Source organism: Hirundo rustica, chromosome 1 (assembly GCF_015227805.2).
Source record: "Hirundo rustica isolate bHirRus1 chromosome 1, bHirRus1.pri.v3, whole genome shotgun sequence".
Lineage (NCBI taxonomy): Eukaryota > Metazoa > Chordata > Aves > Passeriformes > Hirundinidae > Hirundo > Hirundo rustica.
In genome coordinates this window covers 143180227-143201882 of record NC_053450.1, presented here as the reverse complement: position 1 = coordinate 143201882, position 21656 = coordinate 143180227, and the positions used below count along the sequence as shown (strand labels likewise).

The 21656-nt window shown below is 36.8% G+C and overlaps 1 protein-coding gene across 3 annotated transcripts in view; it reads left to right on the top strand.

Moving 5' to 3' along the window:
* Positions 1-21656, top strand: part of CUL2 (cullin 2) — a 41489-nt gene that overhangs the window by 1587 nt on the left and 18246 nt on the right. For all 3 annotated transcript variants that reach the window (XM_040073848.2, XM_040073839.2, XM_040073829.2), the window contains exons 2-8: positions 1835-1973; positions 7872-7974; positions 9767-9861; positions 12518-12623; positions 15575-15657; positions 21254-21350; positions 21442-21552. In XM_040073848.2, the coding sequence (XP_039929782.1) occupies positions 1855-1973; positions 7872-7974; positions 9767-9861; positions 12518-12623; positions 15575-15657; positions 21254-21350; positions 21442-21552 (714 nt within the window). In that variant the 5' untranslated portion in view covers positions 1835-1854. The remainder of the gene's footprint in view (positions 1-1834; positions 1974-7871; positions 7975-9766; positions 9862-12517; positions 12624-15574; positions 15658-21253; positions 21351-21441; positions 21553-21656) is intronic.

Here is a 21656-nt window from a genome sequence, read left to right as displayed (position 1 = left end):
TTAAATGTCTTAAAAACACATTTAAATTCATATTTCCATGAAAGTTGTAAGAGAATGCCAAATAAGAATTATCCTAAACTATTTAACTCCAGAATACTTGGATGACCACGTGGATGCTTTACATAACATTAGATTTTAATCATCCTGAGTAAGGTGTTCCTAATTAATGACATTGGGATGTACTGGGGGGGGACTTTTTTTTTTACCCTTCCTTCTTCCCTTCAGTTTTGCATGTCTTTGAAGAAAAGGCTCTTTTACCTTGAGTGCACCACGTGTGTTTCCAGGACAGTGACCTCTAATATAGCACAAGTACAGCTTCATTAACACAAACACTTATTATGATTCTTAATGTCTTTTGTGGATCATGATTATTTTTCCTTGGGGTCAGCTGAAAATGCTCTCGTTTTTTCCAGAGGAGGGGTATGGGGACTTTTTGAAAATTATCACTTCCCCCTCTCCCCTCCTGGAAGTGAGCTGTTGTCTGCCTCTGCTGAGGTTCATGTTTCTGAGAACCATAAATCAGTGTGGTTTTCAACTTACTTTCTTTGATGGTTCTTTGTTTTGTCACATCTCACTGACTTTTTTCTATGTAAGCTCCTGCTGACATTTATGGATTGAATTAATAACCATGTTACAAGCATGACAACATTTACAGCAGTTGAGGGGCTTGGTTAGTCAGGGTTGTACGCAGGCGTGCTAAAAGTTGCATTCCGATTTTGTTGCTTTTTTCTTAAACTGAGGAGTGATATATCCTGTAAAAGCCGGTGGTGGTTAAGGTAGTAAGCTGGTTGCTAAACAGTTTTTTAGAATGACATTTGATTCTTTCCCTTACGGAGGTCTGCCTCTTGTGATCAGTCTGTCACTAGCTTTCTACTTTCCCTTCTGACCTTGAAAATTTAGAAAGACAAGAGTCACTTGTCCATCTGTTTGAAATGGAAATAGAAGTATTTCTACTTTTTATTGTAGTCTTACTAGGTCGTGTTTCTGAGCAGGAACTGGGCTTGCTTTGTGCACGGAATGTCACACATCAGGTTCTTTCTAGATGAGGTGCATAGGACAGAGACTAGTGGAAACAAGAGGCCTTCACAGTTGTCTCTTTTTAAAATCACCTTATTTTTTCCCTTGATTTATTTAGATAATTTAGTGTTGAATGGGTTTGTTGTGGGTTTTTTTGCAATAAATCTCTTTTGGTATTTTTGATATTAAATTACTAACACAGCTTCTGTATTTTCAAGCCATGTCTTACTTGAAAGATCTGTTTGTCCTACTGCATAGTGCAGTAAGCTGTACAAGCTCTGCCTATTGCCCTGTGTTTTCTTTTTCACATCCTGATTAAACCTTTTGGGTTTTGTGGCCTTTCAAATGTAACACCAAAAATGTCTCATGAAAGCCTGAGGTAAACATAGGCTACAAACTAACAGGAGGAATTTCAGATACTCTGGTAAGAGTTTAGTTTGTTCTTATCCCAAATTTTCTTAGATACAGCTGAAACAGTCTTGGAATAAAAGTGAACAAATCCAAATTGACAGGAAGGTCGTTTTCTTCATGTGACACTGTTAAATGAATAGTTTGGTGAGATAATGAACCTCACAAAGCATGGTGCTGTTAGATTGATTGGTGTTATGTTGTAGACCACTCATGCAACGTTAATGTTCCGTTCCAAAGTGTTAAAAATGAGGGATTGTGAACTTCATTTTGGAAGGGTTGGGTGTTCTTTGTGTTGCTCTTTCATAGCGGTGCAACAGTGTACAAAGTTTAAATTGAAAAATTCAAAGGAAGTGTGGTTTTTTTAATGATTGTGCAATGTTGTCTGACATGTTTAATTCTTCTACAGATTAACACTAAAGCCCCACAATGTCCTTGAAACCACGAGTAGTTGACTTTGATGAAACATGGAACAAACTTCTAACAACGATTAAAGCTGTTGTTATGTTGGATTATGTTGAAAGGGCAACGTGGAACGATCGCTTCTCGTATCCTTTAAGTGAAAAATCTGACTTAATGTGTTTGATGTGTTTAGCACAGAGTAAACCTGTGTTACATAACAGTGATCTTGAGCAGCTTGTTGTTGGGCTGTACCTGTTATTAGGGCTGTGAATAAGTTGAAAGGGATGGAAAATTCTGTGTATTTGGGAAGTATTCTATGTGAGAATCACCATGCTGATAAAAAGTAAACTGGTCTCAGTTTTAGTCACTTTTGGTAGCTCTGATACTTAGCATATGGTAAAGCCGTTCTTACAGGTCGCCTATTCTGACAATGAGGTTTTCTTGTATGTTTGTGTTTGTGTGTAGCAGGGGAAATACCCAAGACAGAGAGGGCACATCATTAAATTTGGGATGTGGGGGATGATGTGGTTGTTCTGAGTAAAGATTTCTCCCTCTTTGCATTTTTAACTGCAACGATAACTACCATACTAGACATTTCTACAGGAAATATTTATTAAAAAGCCTTCTTCCTTTCCCTCTGCTGTTATTGCCTCATTACTCAAGGCAGTTAAGCTATGTTTAAAGCTAACTACTCTTTCTGCATTCATATGGCCTTGCTGTTCAAGTCGCAGCTGTACATACAGTGTTGTAGTGGAAAGGTTTGTGGTTTACATGTAAAATGGACCTGTAATATTTTACAAGATTTAAGTTTCAGTGAACTTCTTTTAAAAGAAGTGTAGCGTTTGTAACTGGTTATACTGTGCCCTGTGTCCATATATACATTAGCCATTACATCATAGTGAATAATTGGAGAATTATAGGAGGCTTTTCACCTCTTCTGCAGGCGAACACAGTTTGGTTTAATTACGAGGGGGAAGAATTGTTTGGACTTATTAATTTATTAATTCTTGTGGGTGAAAAAAGAAGCAACTGAGAAGATCCTTATACATAAATTTTTGCAACATAAGCTTATTCTATGTGCAGGAGCTTGACTCTAAAGTCTCATCTCATTCTAAACATGTTAACTATTTCTCAGAATTGCTTTCCCCCATGCCTGTGTTTTGAGTGTGTGCATGTGTTTACTTACATAGCTCATAGTTCTTGTGGAGACTTTTTGTAATGTGATAATCTTCAAGAGCTCTTTTATTTTAAAAATTTTAAATTAATTTCTGGGGGCATGACTTGCCATCTTGTACTAAAGTCAAGTTCAAGTGACTCCAGAATTTTAAAAAAATTTGAATTAATTAGGTGAGTACTTACATGCTGAGAAGTTGTTCTGCAGTCATTCTTTCTAAGCAGTTTTCGAAGCTTAGATAATTCAGTCTTTATCAATTGGTTAAATTCTGTAGCTTAAAACTTTAAACATTTAAACAAGGACATCTAAAATAAATTTAAATATAAAATAACAATTGTTGCATAAGATGTTGTATTGATTCCTCTTGTCACACTGTTTTGCTTCCAACTTCTTATGTGGAGCCCTTGCACACAAGTCTGCTGTTGATCCTCTTTTGGGATTTAGTCCAGTTGATTGAACATCAGAAAAGGATTGCTTATGAATAGCGGACTCAGGAAGCAATCTTGGAATAATCATTTGGCATGTAATTCTTAAGACCTTACTTACTATCATCTCGTAATTGCATTCCTTGGAAAGTGGCACTATTAGTGCCTGATTCGGCGCAGGCATGAGCCTTCTGGCTTATTGTCTGTGGAGAATGGCCCAAGGAGTGTTTATAACTTCCAGCTTGAATGTTGGTTGTTCAGTGCTGCTGCTTCATGTAGCCAAACTTTGTGTTTTAACGCAAGCTGCTCAATGAGTATTCAACAACTTGGTGGAACTGGTAGTTCTACACAGCTGGAATAAATCCTTTTTCTGGGTTTTACACGTAAAGAAAACTGAAGCATTAAGGATATTAAAAACTAAATTGACGTTTAAAAAATAGATCATCTTGTTCTTTGTTAACTTTTTAATCCTCTCTTAAATTCAGTTTGATTGGAGTAATGCTTCTAAGCATCTACAGGGATTTTAAAGAAAATGTTCTGTTCTATTTTTCTTACTGCTTAATCAGCACAATAGAAAGATGGCAAATTTTTTTAATTGTTTCAATAAAACTCATACAGATTATTTCATTGATTATAGTATCAGTTGATCTTTGTACTGTATAGTCAACACAGTGATGGGGGAAAAAAGGATAAGATACAGCAAACAATCACATCTGCATCAGTGTATTCTAAGCTTTCCCTTGTGCTGTTTGAGGCTGCTGAGATCCAGTGGAGTATGTAATCTGACAGTATTTTAGGGGTGAGAGGCTTGTACTCCACATACTCCACTTCTAGAACTAATTTTTGCCCCACTACTTCCCCAGAACTTGTTTGTCTTAACAATAGTGTTTCCTTTGTAACTTATAGTAATTTATTGATAAACGTGGCTTATCTTTAAATAAACATATTACCTCATACTTGAAATGGCAATGAGCTGGGAACCACAGTGGTGTAAGAATTAAAATCTTCTGGAAAAGATCACCTGAAAGACCATATATCACTTTATTTAAATTGCAAGTCATCCTGAGCCACCTCTGACCTTCAGATTTCCTTTTAAGATTCTCTGCAGAAATGTGTGTGAACATTTTTCATTTTCTGGGAAATGAGTGACAGTTTTGTCTCTGTTTGTGATGTTATTGTGAATACATTGTATCACTTTCGAGACTCTGCTGTTAACTGTTCAGTAGGCTTGGGAGCACATTTTAAGTTAGTTAGAGAGTGGTAAGTAGTTAGTCTGTACTTTGGTAACTGCCTTTTACCTAGAACTTTTTTGAACAGGTAGAACATCAGGCTTTTCCTGTTGTTTTGGGTTTTCTACCCAGTAAGTTACAAATAAGATGAACAGTACCCAGGGGCAGCTGTACTTCAAACAGAATTATTTTTAAAGTATGCAGCATGGCCACCTGCTTTTTTTCACCAAGTTCATTTTCCCTTCTCTAACGAATTGTTTTGCAAGGACCCTATGATGAACCAGGAACTTAATCATGTATCTTTAAAACTGGCCAAGAAGGAAGAGTAAATAAGTTTGTATGGTCTTGATTCTTTCTGACTGGGTCCTGAAATCCTCTACAGATTTTTGGTTCTGTTACAGAAGATTGATGAATAGAAATTTTCCCAAAGCTCTGCATTGGTCTCCTAGAGAAGTCTTAACTAGGTGCTTTTTTAACCCCGAAGACAATATCTGTGAGCTTTTTTAGCCTTGGATATAGTATTTTCTGGTTGATAGTAATTTTGTTGCTCCTTTTTAGTTTGGAAGTGCTTCAGTTTCCCATTGCTGGGTAGTGCCCCTCAAATAGCAACTGCCAAAGCACTTAAGTCACAGAAGAGTTTTGATGTTCCTGTTCTCAATACAGAGTGAAGGCTCCTAGGCAGCCGTTTGTGTGCAGCTTCCTCTCGCCTTTCTCACCCTGCAAAACTGCATGCTGAACTGGAAGAACAGATGATTTTCACCATTAAAGATAAATTATTGAACAGTAAAGGCTTCTTCCTGTTGTTCTAAGGGACAGCAGCACAGGAGAAATGTGCTTTAAGTTTGTGGAGTAAAATAACAGTGATGGTTAGTGATTAATTTCACCTCAGAGTTTTTTTTGGTGGGTTTTTTTTTTTTTCTGAGGGGGGTGGGTTTTGTTGTTTTGTTGTTGTTAAGAGAGTCACGGCGTTTTGAATATGGTTCTTAAATTTGGATTCTGGACTCAAAATGGATAAAGAAGCAAGTACAGATTGAGGAAGAAAGCACAGTTTTGCTTCAGTCAGATATATTTCAGTCTCATGGTAGCTTTTCTTTTGTAGGATTCCAGAGAAACTTGGTATCCAGCAAGTAGTATTTGGTTGATATAAGAGGGTGAGGTGCCTATTTAAGTGCTTGTGTGATTAAGCTCTTAGTTTGTGTATCTGCTGATACTAAACACAGCAGCAAATTGTCAAGGACAAATACTAGATTCAGCTTTCTTCATTTGTAAGAAAATTTGTTCTGTAGAATAAGGAAAGGCATGTTTGGAAGATGCACATTTTCATGAAGGAGTAGAGATACCATTTCCATTCTTAAACAGGATTGTTAAAACTAAGAAACTTGTTTACAAGGTAAATTCAGAGACAGTTGTTTGCTGCTTTCATCAAATAAACTGCCATTGCTATTTTCTTATGCTTTAGAGGAAAGAAGACTGCTTCTTTCCTCTAAATTTGTAGTAAGTTGTTCTTGTAGTAGAGATCTGTTGGTTTTGGTGATTCAGGTAGCGTAGTTGTGGATCTAAAGACGAAAAAAGTCGTGTCCCCTTTACTTTTGAGTAAATTATGAAGATTTCTAATTCTGAGTTTAATTTCTCAAAAATATCTTTCCATGGTGAAGAGGCTTATGGCTTGCATTATACTGAAGATGCATTTGAATACTCACCATCCTTAGACTGAGAAATTTTGTTGGGGAGGGGAAAATAAAATCGAATTATTCTTTACAACCTCTTTAATAGAATATTTAATTCTCCACTCTTTAAGTTTGTTTTGATGTCTTATTGGTCATTACTTTACAAGCTGGTGTAGTGCAGTGGTAGCTACTTTTACGAAGCAGTTAATGTCACCTATTTTGTTTCTTGGTGTTTCTTTAATGCTTTTTGCTCTTCTGAGGAGTATTCTAATAAAGATGATCTATAGGAATGAAATAACTGTCCTCAAGATTAGATTTTGGTTGGGATCTCTGAGATACCAGTTGCCAGATAAAGAGTTTTTTCCTAATTAGTTCTCCTACATCAGAATCTTCTTTGTTTTGAATAGTAATTCCATATAAAAAATGAAGCATGCATTTGGACAAGCTGTGTGATGAGAGCTTGACACTGTTCTGTAGATAAGGCAGGTGACTTCAACTGTCTTCTACCTTCTTTTACCCAGAAATGTGCTTTTTTAGGGTAGACTAGTGGAAAGCAGATCTTGTGTCTTCCCCCTAATGAAGGTGATATACTAAATCTTTGATTTCTGCCATGACTGGCTTTATAAAGTGCCTGGGCTTAGTGGTTAAACATAATGTTTTAAAGTAGTTTTTGGAGAATTAGTTTATTTCCCACAGTTGTTCATGTGAAGCTTGACCTAATCCTTTGTTGACTGCTGAAAACAAAGTTCTCCGTCATAACTTCTCATCCTCAAGTTACTCTTAAAACTTGATACAACCAAAGGTGTAAGGTATTTTAGGGACAAAACCACTTTAAGAGTGGCTTAACAGTTTGCTACTGCCCATTTAAGTAAGGAAGTATAAGTGTTTTTTGTGGCTGTGATCTAAACAGGATTACTGAAATTATAATAGTGGTTAAAAAGAATATGAACTTTTTTTAATCCACACCACTATTGTGATTATTTAATTTTCAATGTCCCCTGAAATTGTTTTACCTGTGTGGGTGAGGGCAAAATGCAGGGACAGTAAGTTCTTTTGGACTCCAGGAAGGAAAACTTGAAGTTGGCTTCACCACACGTTTGCTCTGCTCTGTACTTGACTAAACACGTTCTTGACCTCATTAGTGCTTCTTTCCATTATATGAGGAGAGTTTCAGTTCATGTTGGCTGCAAATACAGAAGAATGGTGCATGAAAGGTGCTTTTTCACCTTGAGATTATTATATATTATACATGGCAAATAAAGGGTAGAAGCCACACCAGTATGGGGCTATCAGAAGTTTCAAGATCTTAACTCTAACGTTGCCTCAGCAGTCACTATTTAAAATTTAATATTGATGCTGTAAACTTCGGTTCTGCACAAGCCAATACTTAACACCAATTTCAGAAAATGATCATTTTTATCCTTTTTGCTTGAATATAAAAGAAACCCCAAAACCAAAACTGCATGTGTGGAGAAGAAATGGTTCTATAAATCATAAACTTTGTTGATCTGTTTTCATGCTTTAATACAAACCTTGACTTTGAGTCCAGAGACATTTATGCTTTGTGTGTGGCCTATCCCGAACCTCTTGGAGAGAGACTTTATACTGAGACTAAAATTTTTTTGGAGAATCATGTACGCCATTTGCACAAGGTAACCTGTACAGTTCCTGGTATCAGTGTAGGTGTTCTTCATCCTTTTTTTTTAACCTTTTTACTAAATTACAGATGGCAGAGTTGCAGAGACACAATACTTGTATACATGAAATGTGTAACATGTCACACAACATGTACACCAGTGTGGGCAGGTATAGATACCTGTCGATATGCGACACAAAAGAAATCATTTTCTTTCTAAGCCATTAGTTATGGTTTATGCAATATATTCATTGGCTTGAAAAGCAAGTTCTTTCTGTTACATTAAATGCTTATAATCAAACAAGTTAGAGGAACATCTTCATTTTGCAAATGTTCTGTAGTTTGTCATTAGCCTTCTGTTTCAGCAGAAAAGTATCTACTCTGGTGTCTTGGAAACTGTATATACTCTGTAAAAAAATAAACAAAAACCTTCTGAAATATGTGGGAAATAACACAAATGCTTGGGAGGAGAGGAAGTAATGGAAAATTATTTATTATGACAACAGTATTTGTATGTCTATATAGCTGGGAGTTCTGTTTCATCAGCTAAGACAGCAATTTTCATTAGAATCATGATAGGATAGATGAATGGTGTCCATCTATATCAGTAAAAAGAGAAGTAGATTTAAATAAGATGCTTTTCAGTGTCTTTAGTGTGTTTATAGGGGGTAAAGCATTGCAAATTCTGGATAGTGCTGCTAAATGGCTTCATGCTTAGGTACCTGAGTATTTGACAAGATAGGCTGGGTGTCTTAATGGGCAGTTCCACTGGTTACAGAGAGAATAATTCTGGCACTCTGATAGACTAAATCAGTTCACTAAACTAGCAGAGAACTCTGCCAAATAAATTCTTCTTCATTTATTCAGTGAGCTGAATGAGCTCACTTAGGATAATCAAGCAGGTGCTAACACAGTGGAAGCTGTGGGAAGTAGCAGAAGGCATAGATCCAGTTTTGAAATTGGTTATCCACCACTTGTCTCTGAAATAACATTGGAAAATTCTTTGCATACATGAGAGGAAAGCATTCTCAATTCTGTTTTGTCTACCAGCTTTCCTCTTTCATATTTTTTTACCCTTTTTTGCATGGACTTTTTTGCTGCTTGAACCAGATTTTAAAATTACGGACTCCAGAGAGAATTAAAGCTGAGTTCCCTAGGATCTAGTCCCCCTTCACAAATCATAATAATTTGTTTAAATTGTTGAACTTACTTCTCTGAAGTATGAATCTATTTTGAGAACGTCAGTAACTTTTTAGATAATGATTTGCTTAAATTTCAAAATATTTTGGCCTAGATTTGAAAAACTTTAATGTGTTTTACATTTATATGTATCTGTGCTTTGTTAAACTTGTTTTATTCTGTGATTCTCGGTAAGTATAAGAAGTTGTCTATCCAGTAAGGCATAGTGGTTTTAAATGGTTATAGGTGGTCAATCCTTCCAGTGTGCAGTGCCTGTGGCTGTTGGAATATAAAACTGATCTGTGTCAGTGAGGGAATTATCTGTAGGTTATCCCACCAGTTTGATGTGAGGATATGAACCAGGCTTATTCAAACAGGTACTTCTGAAAAGATCAATAGAAAATCATACAGTAGAGAGATTGCTATTTTAAAGTGCAAAATAAAGCAAGTCCAGGTGTTCTAGCTGGCTTATCAAAACTTGGTAATATTAAGATATGTTAGCTTTTTGGTCATTGCCACAATTCTGAATATGCAATGCTATTCCAAAGTGATAATCCTGTGATAACTTTCTAATTATGCGTGCTATTTTCATACTAATTCTGATGTGTGGGGTGTGTGTGCTTTCACAGAGAGTTCTGGAAGCTGAAGAGCAAGTACTGGTTATGTATCACAGATACTGGGAAGAGTATAGCAAAGGGGCAGACTATATGGACTGTTTATACAGGTAAGCTTTTCAAAATGAAATTATTGAAATGATCTGCAGGTTAAGCTGAAGAGTGCTGATTAAAGAGAGCAATAGATTAATGTGCCTGAGGTCAATTTTGGAGAGAATATAGTTAGGGTAGCAGAACATGAGAGAAACTGGTACCTCAACAGGTAAGTATCTGAGGTGGTTCCTAAAGTTTTTCCATTACTAATATATTTTACTTGATGTTTCAGTGCCAAATGTGTTGGTGCTAATCAACCCTGCAGTGTATAAGCTATATATAATCCTAGGAGTTCTTTACAAGGATGGCACTGTACTGCAATATGCAGTTGAACCAGCATGGTTTGAGTCAAAGCTTTAAGATGTTCTGCTTTTTATAGATCAGTTGGAGTTCTTTTCTTATAGCATGCCTGCTCGAAAAAAGTACCATAATTTGGTTGACTCTTTTGTATTCCAGGTTCTAATTTGTGTAATTCTTTCAGCAGTGAAAACTGATTAATGTCTACAGGTGGCAATCTGAAAGTTATTTTAAAATAGATTCCCTTAAAATTTAATTAGGCTTGCATTTCTGCTTCTAACCTGATAGGCAATATTTTAAGCACTCAAATGTGAGACACTTTTGAGCAAAATCCATAAAATGAAAGATCAAACATGTTACTGGCAAATGAGCTAAATATTTTCTTTCTTCAGTGTTGATTTTGGTGGGTTTTTTTGGTTTTTTTTAGTTTGTTGGGTGTTTTTGTTTTTTACCCATCCTCCTCGATGCATTTTGCTAGGAAAACAAATCTGGATTCAGTTTGAAAAGTAAAATCCCACATGTGCTTGACAAAACCAAGGTGATAAAACTGATGGACTAAGGAAGGAACACTGAAATAAACTTCTTCAGTTGTTGTTTTTGTTAGTTCTGATGGTAAAAATAATAGATAAAAACAATGCTGAACATTAGGCCTTACCAGTGTCTTGGTGCTGTAACTGGTTTCGTAGGTACTTTTAAAAAATCTGGTCTGTGTACTTTAATTTCAAGTGATTGGGAGAGGTTTAGTATCCAGCAAATTGAAATTAAGTCATTTAAAGAAAAAAAAAAAAAAAAAGTATTACAATTGTTCATAATAAAATCCTGAAAACTAAACAAATGTGGTGCAACTTTTGCTTTGTTCCATTTTGTATTTAAAATATTTGTAATAATACCAGCATATCAAGGTATAGCAATTTCTAGTTTTACATGCTTAGTTCACTTTCTGTATATACTGATGGAAGAGAGAGGGGATAAGTGAAGGGAGTGTAGGGCTTTCCTTTTTAGCAAGTTTAACGAGAAAAAGCAGATTGGCAGCTCTTGGCTTTGTTCATATGGGGGATGATAGGAAAATGCCACCAAGGAGCCTTCTTAAGGCTGGTGTTCCAGCTGTTCCTGATGTCCTCACAGGTTTTGTATGACATGGAGGGGCTGTAGCCTTCTAGAGAGACCTGCACTTCCAGTTCGTGGTTGGTATCGATGGCAGCACAGGGTTACAGTTCTCTAAGAGTCTGAAAGTAGCTCAGGCTGCTGTACTCCAGTTTGTCATCACTGCACTATGACAAGTCTTCCTTCTCTGGATTCTTTGGTGTCCTAAATTCTTTCAAGTTCACAAGATTTCACAGTGTGTTCCTCCTTTTCTCCTTCGCGTGGCTTTTGCCTTCACGCCGAGAGTGTTCAGACACCTGTGGTCTGGTGCAGCCTCTGAAGGCTGAATCCCTTAAAGTGCTTCAGTAATCTGGCTCTTTCCAGTGTCTGAGACTAAGCATCTCAAAACTTCAGGTTAGATCAGCAATTTAAAAAACCTTCTCAGTTGCCTCATTCAAGCATTTCTAATATAAGAAATACTGTAAGTATCGTTGTGAAATGTATTTAGAATTTTTTTTCCCAGTTTCCTGGGAAAAAAAAGAATGGTTCCGTTTAAAAATGTTACAATATTTGTTTCATGGGAATACTGAGAGTCAGGAGGGCTGTTTTAGCAGGTCTTGCATAGAATCCATTTTGTGTTCTTTATAAAAACTATGCAGTAGTAAATACTGAATTTAAAAATAGTATTTATGGTATTTCTTCTTTATAACTGCTACTTAAAATAATTTCTTCTCTTTAAAATTTGCTATCTGGATGTAAGCTGGTCACCATGACCTGAGTAAGGGCTCTTAAGTGGCAAAAGTTTGCCCCGTTCAAATTAGCAATACTTCTGTGTTTCAGAGAGAAACACAAAAGAATAAACAGTACAGGTAGAAGAAAATACTTCTAACTTAAAAATATCTGATAGTAGGAGTGTTTTTCAATCAGTTAAATAAACTACTATCACTCTAATACTAATCTGTGAGTTTAGGAGTTATCTTGCACATACATGTACAAGTAACTCAGCAGTGCATGTTGAAAGGTTAGGTTCTTACACAAGTATATTGATCACCAAGAAAGTGCTGACAGTGATATTTCAGGTTCCTGTTTGATCTCTCAGTTACCAACACTACTGTTTTAATGTGATGTAAATTCTTACAATGTCATTTGTATTGTAACATTTTTCTGCAAATAGCAATGGTATTGGTTAAAGGGGGTTATATTTTGTGATGTGGAAGGCATTTCACAATTCTGAACTTAATTTAAAAAGCCTTTTCTATTTGCCTGTTTTGATTAGAATATCTGTTTCTATAGGTACCTCAACACACAGTTTATTAAGAAGAACAAATTGACTGAAGCTGATCTTCAGTATGGTTATGGAGGGGTGGATATGAATGAACCTTTGATGGAAATTGGAGAGGTAGGTGTCTCTGAAAGTGGGGTTGGATATAAATGGTATTCAGAATGCTATGAGTTCAGCTTTGTACTTTGAAATTTTCACTTTTTTATGTCGCAGAAATATTATTGACGTAAGTGCTGTTCCCTTTGTAAAATGAGATTACGGTTTTGGTGTAGAAAAATAAGAGTGACCTGGCAGGGAAAAAACCAAAATACAAAAACTGTTGGAAAACCTGGTTTTTAAATGTGATAATAGAACCACTTTGCAAACAAGCTTTCGATTCTTAAGTGATACTGCTATCTAGAAAACATTCTGAAGAAGCAGTATACTTTTGTTCTTGGAAGCCCTTGAAACATTAGTTTTTAGGCTTCTGTTTCTTGATGTGACAAAGTATAAAAGCTTTTCTTGAGAATCTCAGGGCAGTAAAGTTAATATCTGTTCACAACTGGTGTAGGATTAGGTTTAAGGCAGTCAGTCCTTTATCTTAAAAAGTAACGGAGACTTGAGTCCTATGTTCATGTATTAAATTGCAGCATTATTTTGGTGAATTCATTGCTCCATTTTTTGATCTACAAGGAACTTGGCAAGTTTATCAGTTTTGTTTGTTAGTTTGTTTGTTTATTAGTCTTTGTTTTGAAAGCATTTTCTCTTTCATTATGGTTCCTGTAGGATTCTGTCTTTTATTCTCTGGATTGTACAAGGGCTCTGGCAGAAGTCAAATTATTTGTTCATCACTTTAGAATTGAAGGAATTACCGTTTATGCCATTTTAGATGATTGAAATGATCTGGCCTTTATCTACCCAAGGGCAGACATTTATTTTATATATAGATCTCTTCATTCTCAGCATGAAGTTGCATAAATAATTCCCAGTATTTTTAGAAGCAGAACTGCACTCTCTGTTCTGAAGTTTCTGTCTCAACATCGCTCTTGTGTGGTGACAACTTTGGGAGCTTTTCAGTAATCTTAAACAAGTCCATTCTTGCTCAGTTCTTCCAAGGTGTGTAACAATAGGTCTGTACATGAGAGTAGAGGTGCTTGTGTGAGGTGTGTGGGCACAGCTTGAAACAGTTCTTCATCCCCACAAGTGTTCCAGACATTCAGTAATTGCACTAGAAAACATACAGGATGAGGTAAGTTAATGAAAATAGTCTGCCAGTGTTTGCAAGAGATTACTTTTTTCCCCTGTGTATGTTAAAAAATGCATGGTGAAGGAGACTGTTTTTCTGGGTTGAGCTCCTATCGCTGATTCCAAACTGTTGAGTTTTCAATGGCTCTGTGGGAGCCCCAAGCTAGAAGATATTTAAGATGTGCCTTTTGGGTTTTTCCCCCCCAGAAATAGATTCTGGAAAACGGAGAAAACTGCCACATTCTGTATTTCCAGTCTAGTTGGAGAAGTAAGGTCAGTCCCTATCCTCAAGAGGGAGAAACTGTCTTGAGCGAATACATCAGGTTGCTGGATTGATCTGTCTATAGTTTATTTGACAAGAAAGGTCCAACAGGCAACTTGACTTTGCTTCCCACTGGTAGCTCATATGTGAGAAGGACCATGCTAGAGACTGCATTGCAGAATAGATCTACCTGAGGTTGTTTCTCTTCACCTCATAGTCACAAAATGTATCAGTTCTTTTCCTTTTTTTCCCCTCCCTTTCTTCTCTCTCTCCAGAGCTGGCTTCTTTTAGCTGGCTTCTTTCATTCTGTTCTGGATGAGTTCCTGTTGTCTTACAGCAACTTAACTGTTCTCCAACTACTCTCCACAAGGCGAGACAGTGAAAATCAAACCTTGGACAACTTTGGTTTCAAAACATCATCTGTCTTTGGATTTATAAGCAAACCTTTACCTCTCCTTTAGCCTGCTTGTGCAGTTGTGTAAAGTTTACTTTCTTAACCCTGCATTGCAGCACAGGTGCTGAATAGCTGTGACAGCTGGAGCAGGTTCATTTGTCGGCTTTTTCAAAAGATTTATTTCATGGATTGGGTCAGGTTGGCAGTTGATAGCTATGTGCCTGCTTTCAGTTAAGACATAACTGATTGACAGTTTATTTTTAAATCTTAATGACCTGTAAGTTGTGTCAAAGCTTTCTTAGAAGCAATATTCTGTCCTTACTGAGCTTTGCAGTTTCATTTTTTCCCAGTCTACTGCTTCCTGGTGTGTGATTTTGGAGGTATGGAGGTCTCCTATTTGCAGTTATTCTCTGTATATAAGGGATCACATTATCCCTTTTGGGCTGACTTTGATTCAAGTGTAAAAGCTCATTTGAACTATTACAATTGTGTTGTTTAAAGTGATGTATCTTGGGAGCAGCTGCTTCACCCATAAGAACTTGAAATATTTGAGTCCACTTGACTGATTCCTCCAATGATATATTAGAAATAGGGTAGTCTGTCCCTAATGTGAGTTGAAGTCCATCTGAAGCCAAATGTTAGCTTGCCAGCCTGACTTTGCTTAAGATGTAAGCATCTTAGTTTGGAGATGTTTGTGTGTCGGATGAAAGGATTCTGTATCTTTGACTGTGACCTCTGACAAATTAGCCAAGAGAAGTTCCCTTTTGTCAGCTGAGGGTTATTTTACAATCATTGTTAGAAATACTGGTGTTTGTACACATTCAGACACTTCGGCTAGAAAGGAATGTTACTTACCTGTTACTGTGCAGATGTGTTGTTTATGTGTAGTCTCAAAATCTGCCCTTGTAGCCAACTTGCTTAGGGTTCTTATATGCATTTGAGAGTACTTGATGGAGGAACCAAGAATGAATCTGTTCTATTAGATGTGTAGGAAGAATGCAGGTTGGGAAGCCAGCATTCACATACAGCCTGACTAGAAAAAGAAGAGGTTATGTAACAACTGAATTTTTAAAATCCTAAATGGGAAATTGTGTCATCTTTGATACTGTCCTGGGTTTGATGTGCTGGTTTTTAGGATTTTTTTAAAATGTAATTTTGTTGATGGAAACTTGTGTTGTGTCCTGACAGCTAGCTCTTGATATGTGGAGAAAATTAATGATTGAGCCACTGCAGGCCATCCTTATTCGAATGCTCCTCCGAGAAATAAAAAAGTGAGTACTTGAATGTTTCTTGATTTAACATGATGTGGGAGTATAGTACTTTTTTTTTTTTTATTTGAAAATCTGTGGACTTTGACAGAATTCTTTTATGTTGGCTTTTTTAAGGTAACTTCTTATCTGATGATGATGGTCTATCAGCTTCTCTCATTGTAGCTATGTATTTGTGGCTTTCATGTGTAGAAAAAGGCAGTGAATTCCCTGTAACCACAGAGTGGTGATCTTTCTGTTTCAGCATCCCTTCTTATCAGTGGGATAGGAGAGGAGGTAGAATAATCATCCAGGTCCCATAGGATGCCTTTTGCCTTTTTCTCAACCTGATGCTGATTGTCTTTAACTTGTGTGCTGTCACTAAAGTTAAGGACCAGGCCTTGGGCAAAGATTTGCCAAAGCCAGAGAAGATGTTTTGCTTTGCATGGAACCCAGAACAGTTCTTGCTTATCTGCCAGGAAGACAAGGCTTCTGGGTTTCTGTTTTCAGATCAGTTCCTTCACTTAACGTTTTTGGTGTTTGACTTGAATGAAATGAGGATAATTTTTTTTTTGCCGTTTGAGGGAAAGTTATTATTTTATCTCTGATTTTTTTTTTTTTCTTTTTACTTCTAAACAAAGCCAAAGAGCTTGGGACTTATAAAACTTTGGTTTAAAAATTTTATTTAACTTCAAAGGGATCTTTTAATTTATGAATAAAAGAAATTTTGAGATCTACTACAGATCTTATGTGTAGTTGTAAGCTTCATCAGTTTCTGCACTCCTACCACTGTTTAGGATAACTCCGGAGTTGCCCAGTGACTGGGGGTTTTTGTATGATTATTCAGGTGATCAAGCTGGTCTGGGTAAACTGAGGGAGAGAGGTAATTTGGCAGATTGAGGTTCCTTGAACATGTACTTGGACAGAAAAAAAATTGTAAGGTGTTGAAAACCTAATTTAAATAGTTTATTTGTATTTTTCATTCCTGAATTAAATATTTGACAACAAAGTAACAGATATCATGTCTCTTTTGGATGGTATTTCTGAAGCCAGGAAGTATTTATTTCCTTCCACTTGTTGAATCATTGTTCCTTTGTAACCAGGACTAATAGTGCTTTATCAATTTTTACTCTAACAATTTATTTTTACTAAATGGAGATTTCCCTAATTCATGGTGAAAAACATTCTCCTTTGTTATATCAAGCACATTGATGCTGAAGACTTGTCTTAGTTAATGTATATGTGTCACCGGTGGGTGGGAGTGGAAATGTGTGTGAAAACCTTTTTCAACAGACATCTAATGCCTCTTAAAATAATGGGCTGTATTTAGCTTGAGGCTGATTGCAGACCTCCCCTGGTGTTTAGATCAAGGTTGTCACTGGCATTTTGGAGGCATTAGATCTTGAGACTGTAACAAGTTGACTATTTGTTACTAAAATGTTTGGAAACTTTGAAATAAAAGTTCTGGTCCTTGTCTCTAATGGTTGTATTTGGATTTTTTTCCCCATTCTTTATTAGGGAGTCTTCTGTGTGATCTCAGAGAAGTTAATTGAGTTCGGCTTCTCAAAATATACATCCAACAATTAAGTTTCTTCTAGCCACTTTGTGATCTCCATATCATTTAATTAATTACATGGGAGAGAACTACTTCTTGTAGCTGTTTTATTCCTGCTATCATGAATGCAGTGCTTCCTGTGGAGGTTCTGAGGATGGCCTTTGCATGTAACAATAGGCTTGTTGCTGTTCTTTGCTATAATTTCCCTGGTCAATACAGCTTTAAGAGGCAGTTTTAAAGATGCTGCTGCAAGTGACTTAAATTTCTTTTAGCGTTGAGTTCAGTAATTCAGGGATTAAACAAGGTGGATATCCATAAGTTATATCTGTCAGACATGCAAGAGTATGCATGAGAATAATATAACTTAAAATTTTAATAAAATTACTAATACATGTGTATGCTTAAAAACTCCTCTGTTCTCCTCATAGTACTTGTTTGTGCATGGTTTGATTTATTACAATGCTTTAAATAATTAAATTTATGTAGCTGGGACAGTTCAACTACTTCTAGACAGGAAGTTTGTGTAGCATACAACAGTATGTGGAGTTGATAACCAACACTACTCGGTTGTTGCATATAAAAGTAGCTTTCTTACTGCACTGAAAATGGTAGGGAGGCAGAGCCACGGATTCTTCTTTCAAATGTTTCTTTATCAATGTATTTAATTGGATTTTTAAAAAGACTTCTGACTACAGCCTTGAGCACACTGACTTTTTAGAAGATAGAAGCTTGTGCAGTGCATTATACATTAAAATTGACAATAATTTTTCTTTGGTACATGAAAATAAAGAAATAGAAGGAGTGGCTTGTGGCTCAGCTGAACAAGATGCCTAAACTGATCTAAGAGTTTACTAACACTGAAAAGGAGCAGGCTGTGCTCTACTACCTTTCATGTGATGAATTTGGTGTTCACCTAGTCCCTTAGTGACCCAGCTCAACTGCTAATGTGACAGAAAACCATCTTGGCTAATGTTTGACCAGACTGGCGCAAGAAGTTAATTCAGCAAAGCATTAGATGAGTGCCAAAGCAAAGGAGGAGAGATAGAGGCCGGTGACTGAGCAAAAGTGAGCAGGATTAGTTCCGTTGAACAGCAAAGAATTCTTAAATCACTTAAACCTGTCTTGTCTGACTGCACTCCTAATACAGAATTCCAGTTATAAAACTTTCTTCCCCCTTGCTCTAGCCCAAGCACTCCTTCTACAAGGCAAGCTGAATATCACCTTCAGCATTTTTGTTTCAACAGGAAAGCCTACAGGATCTTGAATTGTGAGAAAATTTGCCTATGAAATTATTAAACAGAAATAATTTGGAAATTACGCAGGTGCTATCTCAAATGACAGTGTGATTAGTACAGACTACCTGAGAGAGGCTTCTCTACTAAAGATAACTAACACTTTCTAACTAACTGGACTTATTCCTGTCTAAGCTAATACATTTCTGTACCATTTTTTTGAAATTAATGCTATTGAAAGTTAATTTTTTTACAAGTGTTTGGAACAGGCTCATCTAGTTCAGAATGAATTCTGTAGGTAATTGGCTTTGAAAGACCCTTGGTCTGACACAGCAGAGCACTTCTTTTGAGTGATTGAATCTTCTTTTAATGAACCTGATATTGAATTATTGTACCTGAAATTTTTAAAATATTCTTCTTTGGGACTGTAGTAATACACTGTACAATCCATGTTGAACATCCACCGTTAGCTTGAGCCTGAAGACAGGAATAAGATGGGGTTAATACAAACCAGCACAATTTTCTTGTGCATGTGTTTTGTAGCTTTCTCCATTTTGTTTGGAAAAGAAATAACTTGTCACCACCTGAATTAGTGGAACTTGTTTTTCTAGCACTTTATCTTTTTATCCTGATTCCTTTCTAAACATCATCATACCCTTATACCCAGGATATCTTGTGACATCCCTGCTTCAACCTGTGTTGTGGCTGCTCTGGAGCATTATGCATCTGTATTGCTTGCTGACTGCTGCCAAGAAGGAAAATAAATGTTTCATAGACTTCTGCCTTTGCAGGGTCACTAATTCCATTTTAGCGTGGCAGTTGTTCTTACTACTACAACTTCTGTGAAAGTCATCCTTAAAACTTCAGTGAAATTTTGTTGACATTTGCACTGCACATTCCTGGGAGCAGAGGGCCACTGGTGTAAATATAAACCTGAAGTGGCTGCCAGAGCAGGCAAGGCCTGTTCTGTGTTGGGTTTGTATTCATTTATTACCTTTGTGCCATCTGACCTCTGCTTCAGAAGTTTGTTTCCTTCCTTCCAGCTCTTCCATGGGGCATGTCTCCTGTACATATACAGCTTTTTCCTAATGTACATTGTCCTTTGAGTCCTCTAGGTCCGGCCATTGCTGCCCCCTCCCCTCCCACATGTGTATGGGCTAAGGTCTCAGGTAGCTGTGAACTGAGCAGAGGGAAGCTGGGACTTGTGCTGTTCCTCCAGTAATGCTGCTTGTGTTTGTGTACCTGGTCCAGGGTCCTTTCCGGGTCCAGAGCCCTGCGTGTGAGAGCTGGACTGGGCTGTCTCTTGCCAGAGCCCTGCTTTGTAGTATGCTCAACTCTTAGTTCTGTGGCTTCCTATGTTCCATGGCCTAGCCCTGTGTTCACAGGCTGCATGCATCCTGAAGCTCTCCATGCTCCTTGATCCCTCTGGGCTGCAGGCCCAGGTCAGATGTTTCACTTTTCCCTTTTGTGATTCTGTGCTGCTGCCTCTGCCATCAGACCCTGCAGAGAGATCTTGGCAAGGATGCAGGGTGTCGTTACATGTACCCAAACACAGGTTTATTCCATTGGTTCACCTCCCACAACCAGAGGAAATCTTCCTGATCCCTGGGTGAAAAAAGTCAGACCATCCCTGATGGAATCCATCAGTTCAGTTCATTTGTAATGGGAAATAAAACTGCATAAACTATACACATGACTGTTCATAATATCTTAAGAGAACTAATTCTTTACACCCACCATGAGCTTAAGTTTTCAGATCTGAGAAAACAGTAGTGTTTGAAAGCAATATCCATAATTAACTGTGTTGTAAGTACATGAAGATGATCTGGTGTGCATAGCACAAATGACTGCTGGTGTGGCTGTCCTGGTAAACCGCCACAGCTTATGGATGTCCTCTGGAGTTTTTCCTGATTACAAACCAAAATAGATGACATTAGCAAAATTACTTCTCTCCCCTATTTCACCCCAGCCTAGATGGGTATATAGTAATGTTTTCTTTGATGCTTAATCAAAATTATACTTTTGTATATTTTAGTCCTATTTAACAACTTAGGAGTTAAGGAATATTTTTTTTTTGCTTAGTTGTAAAGTACATATGAAAAGAGGTCTTTTTTTAGAACTTCTCATGTCTTAAGAGAAGTCTCTGCTGTGGGTCTGTTATGTCCAGTCTTTGCAAAGGACTGAACGCTAATGTTTTTAGCATGCAAAACGCTCGTTTTAATTACTTCTATTTTCACCGGAATGGAACTAAAGACAACATTTTCTTCACTTCAACTGCTTCATTTGAAGCTAAGAACTTGAATGGAATATGTAAGGTTTTCCTTTTCTGATGTATGATTAACTATTGTGACAGTGGGCCAGGTGTGTTATTTATTCCACTTGAAATCTAAACGTTGAATAGTACATATTCAGAAAAATAAACAGCATGCTTCTTGTTGTGATGCCGGTGAAAAGGATGGATTTTTTTGGAAGGGGCAAGAGTGTGAAGGTAGTTATATAATAAAGGCTCCAAATACAAGATGGAAATTACTGTAGCTTTTTAACTACTTGCTTAGAATATGTAATTTGGAATGCTTATATCCTCATCAAATACTTGAAAATTTCATGACCTTTAAATGCTTTTGAACAGTTCATGAATAACTATTTCAACAATTTAAATGTATATGAGAGAAAGAAGTGCATTTTTTATTTTAAGATTAATCTTCTTCAGTTTTGCCAGTTTGAGCAGAGGAGTTTACTGGAAAATGTTTTCATCCAATTTTATTTCATTTGGCTATAGACAAGTTACATCAGCTACCTGCATTCTCATAAATGTTTTCTTTGTCTATTTCAGTGATCGCTGTGGAGAAGACCCAAACCAGAAAGTAATCCATGGGGTTATTAACTCCTTTGTTCATGTTGAACAGTATAAGAAAAAATTCCCCCTAAAGGTAGATACACATTTCTGATTATGTATTTTTAATTTGGAGTGTCAATCTAGTTTATACATTATTTGTCCATTAAAAAAATTCTCTCTTCTAGTTTTATCAGGAAATTTTTGAGTGTCCTTTTCTGAATGAAACAGGGGAGTATTATAAACAAGAAGCTTCAAACTTATTGCAAGAGTCAAATTGCTCACAGTACATGGAGAAGGTAAGAGATTCTTCAATACACCTGCAATAATTAAAATAATTTTACTGATGATACATGTTGTCCTCTACAGTTCTCATAGTTGTTCTTTGTGTTATGCTTTCATG